General features: G+C 43.9%; 1 protein-coding gene across 1 annotated transcript; it reads left to right on the forward strand.

Annotated features, from left to right (window-relative positions):
* Positions 4,237 to 5,196, forward strand: LOC102183964 (olfactory receptor 13C7-like). Its single transcript, XM_005683862.2, has one exon. It carries the CDS (start codon positions 4,237 to 4,239, stop codon positions 5,194 to 5,196), a length of 960 nt encoding a protein of 319 aa, XP_005683919.1.

Here is an 11,450-nt window from a genome sequence, read left to right on the forward strand (position 1 = left end):
TCTACCAAACATTTCTCGAATCTTCTCATCTTCACCCCTCAATCACTCCCCAGTCAGTATCCTTATCTTCGTTTGCCTGAAGTGTTTCTCTCTCTCTCTAGACCTTGTCCTCCTGCCTACCCCCAGTGTTCTCTCCACTTTGTGACTGGAAGGACCAACCTAAGATGCAGATTTCATCGTGTCAGACCCTTGCTTAAAAGCCCCAACTGCCTCCTCATCTGCTACAGAAGAAAGTCCTAGCTCCTCAGGATGTCCCAAAAGGTCATCATGGGTCCAGCCCTGCCTTCTTTCCCATTCAGCCCCTTTGTGCTCTAGCAACACTGCCCTGCTGGTCACTCCTTATTCCAGGGGCTCCTTCTCATTTCTGTGCCTTGATTTATGCAGCCCTTTCTGGCTGGAATGATTCCCCACTCCCCTTCATCTGGCAGACAGACATTTCTCCACTCCAGTGGTGTCCTGATGAATGTTTAACAACCACATCCCCAAGTCAGAAAAAGCCCCGATCTGGAACATTTGCTGATTTCTGTGGTGTAAACACTCCTAGGATGGCCCATTTCAAGCTACCAACAAAGTCACTGGATGGGAGTTCAGAGGAGATGTACACAATTGTGAGCCAGTGCCAGCGCACTGCGGACCTTGGGTTACCTCCTCCAGGAGGTCTGGTCCTCGCCTCCCTCTGGGCTATCACGTAAGCATGGGCATTCTCCCTGGCCTGTGCTTCCTTCCTTGTTTGGTAACTTTCTTTTCACTTTCCCGTCTCTAGACCCTGGCTCTTGGCACATTTCTGCCTTCTGTGTAACAGTACACACTCAATAATCATTTGCTGGATAAAGGAAGATACCCTTTTTCTGGATCCATCCCTATTCTGGGTCACATCTTATCTGGGATCCCTATAAGGTCTGGGAGCACATAACCAGATGATAGGATGCTGAAAGGGCAATGACTGAGATGGATGCCAGGGGAGGATTCAGGAAGAACATGGCGGAATACTTCAAGGGCCCTAATGCCACAAGTTGAAAATTCGGAAGAGAATATGTCTTTCACTCAGACCCCTATACACCACTGCATAAGCATAGACTTGTGGAGAAGGGAATGGCAACCCACTCCAGTATTCTTACCTGGAGAATCCCATGAACAGAGAAGCCCGGTGGGCTACAATCCACGGGGTTGCAAAGAGTCAGACACGACCAAGCAGCTAACACAACAACATAGAGGCACAGACTTGGGGTCATGAGGCTTGACTACAGCACAGGAGAAAAGATTTGGCATCTGAATGAGCCGTGTAATCATTGACCAGCAGGCTGTTGCACTCTGTTAATGGGATTATGATATTAAGAGAGAAGGAAGGGAGGGAGGAAGAGAAGGAGGGAGGGAGAAAGGAAGCAGGCAGTAAACTTCCTCTGATGTCTTCAACATAATTGGATCTTGGGGATGTTATCCCAGAAGGATACAAAGTTTCTAAATGTGCCAACTCACTTTCCAAACTTTAAATGACTTCAGGGACAAAATGGTCCCAAGGAACAGACTGGAATTTAAATTATCTTCTAAGGGTGATGGCCAGTCCCTTGGAAATTGTACCCTGAGTGCTGGAGACACAGGGCAGACAACTGGCTGGACCCTTCACCTGTCACACATTCTGAACCCTCACCCTGATACTTCCCACCTGGTATTGCTCTTTCTGATATGCGGCCTCCTCCCAACCCTTAGGAAGCAGACTCTTCTTGCTCACCATGTCTCTGATAAAGGTAAGCGCAGGATTTGGTGACACCAAAAGTTTCAGCAGTGCAGTGGCATTTCTGCTATCAGACTTGACTCTAATGGAATAGGGTTGAGAAGGTGAGGTAGGAAGCCCTTCATGGATAAGGCGTTATTCTCACAGAAGCAAATAGACCCATCAAACTGCAAAAGTCTCTAAGGTCATCCGGCCTCACCCCACTTTGTGCAGAGAGGAAAGGGTTGCCTGGGACTCCACAGCTCATAATCTTTTTCTCACACAGTTGTCCCTTCTTGATTAAAACTGGGAGGCTTTTTCTTCTTTTGTAGTTAAGAATCCAACATCCAGCAATAATAATGAGCCACGAATCTGGATCTAGTGATGATGATGTGGAGGGAATATTTTCTTCACAGAATCCAAGTTTGGGGAAAAGTCTGGAGGGCTGGCTGACATAGAGTGAAAACCCAGCCTGGCACTGATTTACTGTCTCAGCACAGATATCCAGGTGGCACTGTGTTCTGGGCAGGTGAGCCATGCTCAAGTTGGGGGCCATTCTCAGTACTGACCAGCCTATGTAGTCAGTTTCTGGATGGTACATTTACTCATGAGAAATATGTCTGTTTTAAGGTCCTGGGAGAAAAAGGGAGATGGACTCTTGTTTATCTTCATGCTGAAGCCAAGCTATTTATGGACATTTGGAGGGCTGTCTGTGGAAGAGGGATTAATGTTGCAAAGAAGCAGATTTCAGCTCAATATCAAAGGGGAACTACTTCAAAGTGAAATGAGCCTCGCCAGAAAGCACAGCGCCCCACATCATTCAGGGAGCCAAAGGCAGGCCAGAGGGCCATGAGGAACACAGCAAGGAGCTTTCCACATTGGAAAGGGCACAGATTGCGAAATAAGTCCCAAAGCCTGGTGTCAATAGTGTTAGAGGCATTGCTCTGGTCGAGGATGACATAATTACTTGTGTGTGTGACTATGTGAGTGACTGTTTCCTCTGTTAGGTTTCGAGCCCCTTGAGGTGGCAGATGTGCCCTTCTTTGCTGTGATCCCAGCACCTGATGCTCAATGGCACCTGATGCCTCAGCACAGATGCTCAATAAATATGTCAGCCTGAATTGAATTACTGTGGTGCTGGCTTGGTCACAGCTACAGTGCTGGGCACCACCAGAGAAGTGTCTCAGAGCTCCCCAGGCAGGAGGGTTCCGTGTATAGTCGAGGCAGGGGCTAGATGACTGAGAACACTTGAAGAGGTGGAGATATGGGAATTCATGAATATCTTAGACACAGAGCAAATAAAGGCAAATGCCCAACATCCTCAGTGTTACCTACCATTTTTTTTCCCACTGGTCCAGGATAAATCCTAGTTTGGGGAGCTCTTAGAAGTCTGAGGGGAGATTCAAGCTTCCCAGAAAGAAGGGCTGACAGAGCAGGATTCAGAACTGTGGAAAGAGTCTCAGGGAGAAACCAGTGCCTCTGGTGAGGCAGATGGAGAAAGAAGAAAAGAAGAGACAGTCCATCAGACTCCCCTCAGCTTGGCCACAGTGCACAAAAGGGTCAATTTTGCCCCAGGTGTACAAAAGGGTCAAGAGGTGAAGGCCTTGGCACTGTGTCTGGGTTAATTCTCTCACTAGGCAACACCAGGCCAGAGCAGCTGTAGTCTCTTACCTTCCCCTAAGAAAGGAGGCTTGGTTTTCCATTTTTTCCTGCCATCAGTTTTCATTTATGTTGTCTTGTCTCCTGTGTGACTTACTCTTTTTCAATGTGTGCCAGGCATTGTATTTGCAGAATTATTTGTGGACCTGATTTAGAGGTAGTGATGATGTTGCCTTCCTTCAAGGTAGATTTGTGTTTGCTTCTGTTAGGTATTCGGGAGCATCAAAAGTTGGGGACCACCTCAGTCCAATTTCAGAGCTCGAGAAGATTTGAAGCTGAGCTGCAGCACCTGTAAACACCTGTTTCTTTCTGATTAACTCTTGTTCCTATGGTGGTGCCCTTTGGTTTCTTCCCAAAGGGAGAAGGTTTAGTTAGGGGTCCTTCACAGTGGGCCTTGCACTTCAGACCTGTTTCTACCTCCAGGAGGCTGTGAGTAACGCTTCTTGGTCTCTCAGAGGCCACCTCCAGAAGGTGCAGATGACCCAGCTGACACAGTCTCAAAAGCCGGATATATTTCTCCGAATTCCTTTCTTCCCCCTGAATCCTGACTCTGCGATTCCTTGTCGTCTTATCTATCTTGCCAAGTGCTTTATGCAAAAGTTGTAAATCATTTGCCCAATTTTTAAATTTTTTCATCTGCAGATGAGTTAGTCCAAATTAACTTTTTATTCCTGCTGAAAACAGAAGTAAAATACCAATCTCTATCATAATTTTTCTAGAGCCCCTTAGACATGACCAGATTATCAGAGTTCTTCTCCAGTTGCTCAACAGGGCAGAGATTTTTGCCCTTATGCCCAGGCACTTTTGGAGTCAGAGAGTGCTGAGGTTGACTGCAGAGTTCCTGCAGGTGACAGAGAGGAAGCACTATGGACGGGTCCAATCAGACCTCCCTCCTGATGGATTTCATTCTCCTGGGCCTCTCAGCCCACCCAAAGCTGGAGAAAACACTCTTTGTGCTCATCTTGCTCATGTACCTGGTGATCCTGCTGGGCAATGGGATCCTCATCCTGGTGACCATCCTTGACTCCCGCCTGCACACGCCCATGTACTTCTTCCTGGGGAACCTCTCCTTCCTGGACATCTGCTACACAACCTCCTCAGTCCCCCTTATCCTTGACAGCTTCCTGACCCCCAGGAAAACCATCTCCTTCTCAGCCTGTTTTGGGCAGATGTTCCTCTCTTTTGCCATGGGGGCCACGGAGTGTGTGCTTCTGGGCATGATGGCGTTTGATCGCTATGTGGCCATCTGCAACCCCCTGAGGTACCCTGTAGTCATGAACAAGGTTGCCTGCAGGCCTATGGCTGTTGGCTCCTGGACAGCTGGTATCACCAACTCTGTAATTCAGACATTGCAGGCTGTGAGACTGCCATTCTGTGGGGACAATGTCATCAACCACTTCACCTGTGAGATCCTGGCTGTTCTGAAGTTGGCCTGTGCTGACATCTCCATCAATGTGATCAGTATGGTCGTGGCCAATGTGATCTTCCTGGGAGTCCCAGTTCTGTTCATTTTTGTCTCCTATGTGTTCATCATTGCTACCATCCTGAGGATCCCCTCAGGAGAGGGGAGGAAAAAGGCCTTTTCCACCTGCTCTGCCCACCTCACAGTTGTGGTCATCTTCTACGGGACCATCCTCTTCATGTATGGGAAGCCCAAATCCAAGGACCCCCTGGGGGCAGACAAACAGGACCTTGCAGACAAGCTCACCTCCCTCTTCTATGGGGTGGTGACCCCCATGCTCAACCCCATCATCTACAGCCTGAGGAACAAGGATGTGAAGGCTGCTGTGAGGAACCTGGTGAGTCAGAAACACCTAACTGAGTGACCATCACTGATTCCCAGGCTGCCAGAGTGCAAGACCCCCAAATTCCTCACTGTCTTCATGGGGAAATGGTAACCCAGGGATGTCCTTAGGTTGTCAGCGGAAAGAGCCTTTTCATTTCTGATGCTGCTGGTTAGCTTCTTGGCTTCACCCAGAACCAGTATACTGTATCATATCACAGCTGTAGTTTGCTGCCTAAGTCTGAAATCCTCTGATACCAGAATTTGGTAAATATCCATTAAAATGTTATAAATATAATCAAAAGAGACAAATGGAAATTTTAGTGGTACTAAGACTTTCAAGTACTTTGTTTTTTTCTGTGTAGAACTGTTAACCAAAAGTGAGGTCTGGCTGCTTGCTGCTCAAAAGCCAATAAAGAGGCAAGTTGGGTAGAAAGGGAAGATTGCTTTATTTTAAAGTCTGACAATTGGGGCAGGGGATGGCAGACTCCTGTCAAAGGTCAATTTCCACCCCACTCCCCCAGCTGACAATCAGTGGGCAAGAACGTTTACAGGTGGGGAAAGGAACTACATGCAAAAACAGCACTGTCAACTCTTGACGATTGTCTTGAAACTGATAATGGGGTGGTCTAATCAGCATCACCTTGATTGTTTTAAGTACAGTTAGTCTTCGGCTCCAGGGTCCATTCGTTCTTGTTCCTTTAAGGCCAGTTCTCGGAGTTGCGGCAGCTTATGTCATGGCTACAATCTAGTCATCAAGTTAACTGTTTCCACCTGGTAGGGGCTTTAGTGTCTATAAAACAGCTCAAAGGATATGGCTCAGAATATTATCTATAGCCCTTGAGGAGTAATTAAAGGCCCTTGACTTTTTTTTAATGATGAAACTATCATTTTTTGTCCTGTTTGTTTTCCTTGTATCAGTTTTCTCTTGCTCTGTAGCAACTCACCACAATATAGCAGCTTAAATCAATGCTCATTTATTAGCTCACTGTTCAGAAATCCAGCATGACATGACTTGGTTCTTTTCTCAGGGTATCAAATGGCTAAAATCAAAGTGTCAGCTGCATTAAGTTTTCATCTGGAGGCTCTGAGGGAAAATCCACTTTCAAGCATATTTATGTTGCAGAATTCAATTTTGTGCAGCCACAGGATTGAATTCCCCTTTTCCTTTTTGCATGGCCCCTCCATCTTCATGTCAGTAATGGTGCATCAAATTCTTTTAGTGCTTTGAATCTTTGGCTTCCCTTTCTGCTACTAGCCAGAGAAAAACTCTCTGCCTTTACAGAATTCATGGTTAGATCAGGGCCACCTGGATAATCTCTATGTTAAGGCCAATTATGTCATCATTTTTTACAGTCCTGGGGATTATGCAGAGTGTGTACACCAGGGGGTAAAAAATCTTTGGGACATCTTAGAATCCTGCCTCCCACCGTTGTAACCCCTGTTCTTCTGGGCTGTGCGCAGTGGACTTCCATAGCATTGGAGAAGGTCTGGGGCAGAGAAGTAGAAAGATGGATGGTGTTTGAAGTGGGGTACTGTTAGCTCAAGGTGAGTCTAACTTGGACTAACTGTCCACACAGCTGTGGCTGAAATCATAGTGGGACTGAAAGATTGGTAAGCGAGGTACTGTAGCATTTGCTAATTATGGACAGATCGATGGAGTCAAACTCATATCACATCATAAAGATGCCATAGAGCTTCCTCTGTCCACATTGCTTCCAAAGGGATCTGTTCCAGCTTCAACCCAGTGACACTTGCAGTTGTCCTGTAGCCATAGTTCACTGGACTGGAGCAACTGTGACCCCAGATGAGGTAATCTATAGATTTGAGGGTATATATCTGACTGAGGGCTTCCCAGGTGGTGCTGGTGGTAAAGAACCTGCCTGCCAATGCAGGAGACATAAGAGAAGTGGGTTTGATCCCTGGGTCAGGAAGACACCTGGATGAGGGTATGGCAACCCACTCCAGTATTCTTGCCTGGAGAATCCCATGGACAGAGGAGCCTGGCAGGCTGAGTCCACAGGGTCACAAAGAGTCAGACATGACTGAAGTGACTAAGCATGCATGCACTCACATATCCGACTGAAGCAAAAGGGTGAATTGGGCTAGTTAGTGTGATCTTTGGGGAACTTGGACTTGAGAAACAGGGAGACAAAATCACTTTAATGAGACTTAAATCAGAAAGGACCCACCAAAGATTCCATGAGGTAAGGTTGGTGTTATGGTGGTGGGGTGGGAAGCAAAAGCTATCAGTCAGCAGATGAAGCCCATTAGAAAAAAGACATTAAAAAAAAAAGAGAGAGAGAGAGAGAGAGAGAGAGAGAGAGAGAGAAAGAAATATGGGAAGTGTCTGTCTCATTAGTAGAGGAGATTCAAAAGATGAACCCATGAATTCTGTTTCTGGGTTTCCCAGAGCTGCTTGCTATCAAGAACATTCTTGAACTTCCCTGGTGGCACAATGGATAAGAATCTGCCTGCCAATGCGGGGGACATGGATTTGATTCTTGGTCTGGGGAGATTCCACATGACATGGAACAACTAAGCCTGTGCACCACAACTACTGAGTCCACATTCTAGAGCCTCCAAGCCACAACTGCTGAGCCCACAAGCCACAGCTGCTGAAGCCCAGGTGACCTAGATCCTGTTTGCTGCAACAGGAGAAACTACCATGATGAGAAGCCTCTGGACCATACTGAAGAGTAGCCCCTGCTTGTCTCTGCTAGAGAAAGCCTGTGAAAAGCAACGAAGTCTCAGTGCAGCCAAAAATAAATACATAATTTTTTTAAAAAGAACATTCTCCATTTCTCAATCCTTTCACTTTTGCCTGTTAAGAACCTTGTTCTTTGATTTATATAAGGTTCCATAATTGCCCCGAAATGCATCTTTACTTAGAACCACTACAACAATAGAACTTTCCCTGAGATAGCCTGAGTGGATTTTAGTTTCTTATAACCAAAAAAGCAAAACTAGGTCAGGATGAGAGTTATTAAGAACCAGCTGCTTACAACCAATACTGGCCCCCAATAGGGATACTCGGGCTGATCTGTTTGGTTGCAGTTAATGCTGGTTCAGTGTTCCCTTGAGAATTAACTTAGAGGCCCCTGAATATTATGGGGAGGAGACTCTAAGTATTACAAGGAAGAGATGAAGAGAATGGGAGATCCATTAACCATCCTCAAGTAAATTACTACAACAGCTACTTCTATTGCCCCCTCTCAAATTGGCAGGTGGCTGTGCAGGAAGGTAGACATGAGATAGGTTTGGTGTCTATCAGACCACAGAGACCATCATAGACCAGATTGATTCACTTGCCCTTTTTTGTTGTAGAGGAAGCCATATCCCAGCCTATACAACCAAGAGCACCAGTGACTTTTAGTTCTGCCTCTAGCATAATACGCTTGCCTCATGGATATATTGATATGATTTATGTCAGAGGTTGTTCTGCTTGTGTTTTCTTCTAAGACTTTTATGGTTTCAGTATTACATTTAGGTTTTTAATCCATTTTGAGTTTATTTTTGTATACAGTGTGAGAAAATGTTCTAATTTCCTTCTTTTATATGTAGCTGTCCAGTTTTCCCAGCACCACTATTAAAGAGACTATCTTTTCTCTGTTGGATATTCTTGCCTCCTTTGTCATAGATTGACCCAAAGTGCATGGGTTTATTTCTAGGCTCTCTATTCTGTTCCATTAATCTATGTATCTGTTTTTGTTCCAGTACCATACGATTTTGATTACTGTAGCTTTGTAGTATAGTCTGAGTCAAGGAGTGTGATACTTCCAATTCTGTTCTTTCACAAGATTGTTTTGGCTCTTCAGGGTCTCTTGTGCTTCAGTAAAAATTTTGAAATTATTTATTTTTGATCTGTGAAGAATGCCATGTGCATCTTTTTAAAGGATTATTTTAAATCTGTAGATTCAATTCAAAACATTTCCTCTGGTATCAGGAACAAGACAAGGGTTCTCACTCTTGCCATTTTTATTCAACACAGTATTGGAAAACCTAGTCATGGCAACCAGACAAGAAGAAGAAATAAAAGAAATCCAAATTGGAAGGGAAGAATACAGCTGTCACTGTTTGCAGATGACATGATATTATACATAAAAACATAAAGACACTACCAAAAAACTACTAGAGCTTATCAATGAATCCAGTAAAGTTGCATGATACAAAATTATTGTACAGAAATCTGTTGCATTACTACACACTAACAATGAACTATCAGAAAGAAAAATTAAGGAAACAGTCCACTTATAATCACATCAAAAAGAATAAAATACCTAGGAATAGGCTTGCCTAAGGAGGTAAAAGACCTGTATTCAGAAAACTATAAGACACTGTTGAAAGAAATTGAAGATGACATTAAGTAGATAGGAAGATATACTGTGTTCTTTGATTGGAAGAATTTATTTTGTTAAAATAACCATACTACAGATATTATCCTGCTAAAAGAAAATCTGTGTTGATCATTTTTTTCCCTTTATGGGAGTAAACTCATGACAGATTGACATGAAAAAAATCTGAGGAAATAAATAATACTACCCGAGGCAAATCTACAATTCAATAAATTGCCCTTTAAAAAAAAAGTACATTTGTACATCCCTTAGCTAAGTAATCTGAGAGCATTTCAATCCAGCTCCGATTTGCCAAAGATTACAACAAGGCTACTATTATGAGCACATCGGTTTTAGCTGTCAGAATAAGATGTCTCTGATGAGAGGCCATTGTGGTCACCCTTTGTTCTCACCCAGCCAATGCCAACCTCCTTCCACTTACATAAACATTGTTATAAAAAGGGCAACTGTCATACTCCATTCTTCATTATGGATTTGTAATCATTTTGCACTCACAATCCCAGCGATATCTTTTCTTTGGCTCTACTTCATAGTGATGAATGTGATTCCTGTACCTGGGTTCTACATTCAGTGAAGAATCTGCACAGTTCACATCACAGTCATGGGTTCATCCATATTTTCCTTTGGTCTTTCCCATCCAGGAAGTTCTCCTCTTGTACTACTTTGTCTAAATTTATCACTTATATCATGAAGTTCTAGAAGTATGTGCTGGAAAAAGCATTCAAGTTCCTTATGCTATTCTTGAGTGAACTGAAATACTTGATTCTAGTGTCATTGGAGATCAGTTGTTGCCCAATACAACCAGTATTTTCCCACATCTCTTGGTACTGTTTTTGTTGCACTCTATAAATTTTGGCATATTGTGTTTTATTTTTGTTTGTCTTGAGATATTTTCTAATTTCCTTTTTTTTAAATTTCTTTTTTGACCCAATGGTTGCTTACGAGTGTGTTGTTTAATTTCCACACATTTAAATTTTCCAGTTTTACTTCTGCTATTGATTTTAGTTTCATTTGATTGTGATCAGAAAAGATACTTGGCATAATTTCATTGTTAAGTTTGTTAAGACTTGTTTTGTGACCTAAGATATGATCTATCCTGGAGAAAGTTCCAGTTATACCTGAAAAAACAAAAACATATATTTTGCTACTTTTAGGTAGAAGTATTGTATTAATAAAAGATATAGAGACCAAGAAGTCCCATGGTCTGCCATCTGCACGCTAGACCACCAGAAAAACCAAGGTATGATTCAATGAGAATCTGAAGACCCAAGAATCAGGAGCTCCAGTGTCTGAGGGAAGAAGATGACGTTCCAGCTCAAGAAGAGCCATAATTAACTTTTAACTCATTTTTCTCAATACAGAGGGGGAATGCCCTGAAGACTGAGCCAGTGTGTTACTCCTCTACATGTGGCTGCCTCGCACTCCACCCTGAATAACAATGTCCATAGTGATGGTCTCTCATGGAGCTTCAGGGCTCTGTATCCATGCCTGGCCTGTGCTATACTGCTATCAGTGACTCAGATGAAGAACTGAGGATGTGCAGAGGACAGGAAGCTGAAGGATCCAGAAAGAACACAGCATGATGCTTCATGGAACCTAACCACTCTGGGGATGAGTAGTCATCCTAAAATCAAACTCTAGCTCTCCTTCCAAAACTGCTGCAAATCCAGGCTGAGGGTGACAGAATTGCTTCTGCAACTGAGGGAAAAGGACCTGGGGGCTGAGTTGAACTGCAGGATGATTTGCCATCAGGCTCCAGGCTAAGGCTGATGTCTTTATAGGAATATATTGACAAAAGAAAGCAGAAGACGACATGAAAAGGAGGGAGGGAGGCAGCAAGCAAAAAACCTTCTCCAGGGCCTTCAGTATAACTGGATCTTTGGGGTTTTATCCCAGAAGAATACAAAGTTTCTAAACTGAGTACAACTCACTTTCCAAACTA

This window comes from Capra hircus, chromosome 8 (assembly GCF_001704415.2).
Source record: "Capra hircus breed San Clemente chromosome 8, ASM170441v1, whole genome shotgun sequence".
Lineage (NCBI taxonomy): Eukaryota > Metazoa > Chordata > Mammalia > Artiodactyla > Bovidae > Capra > Capra hircus.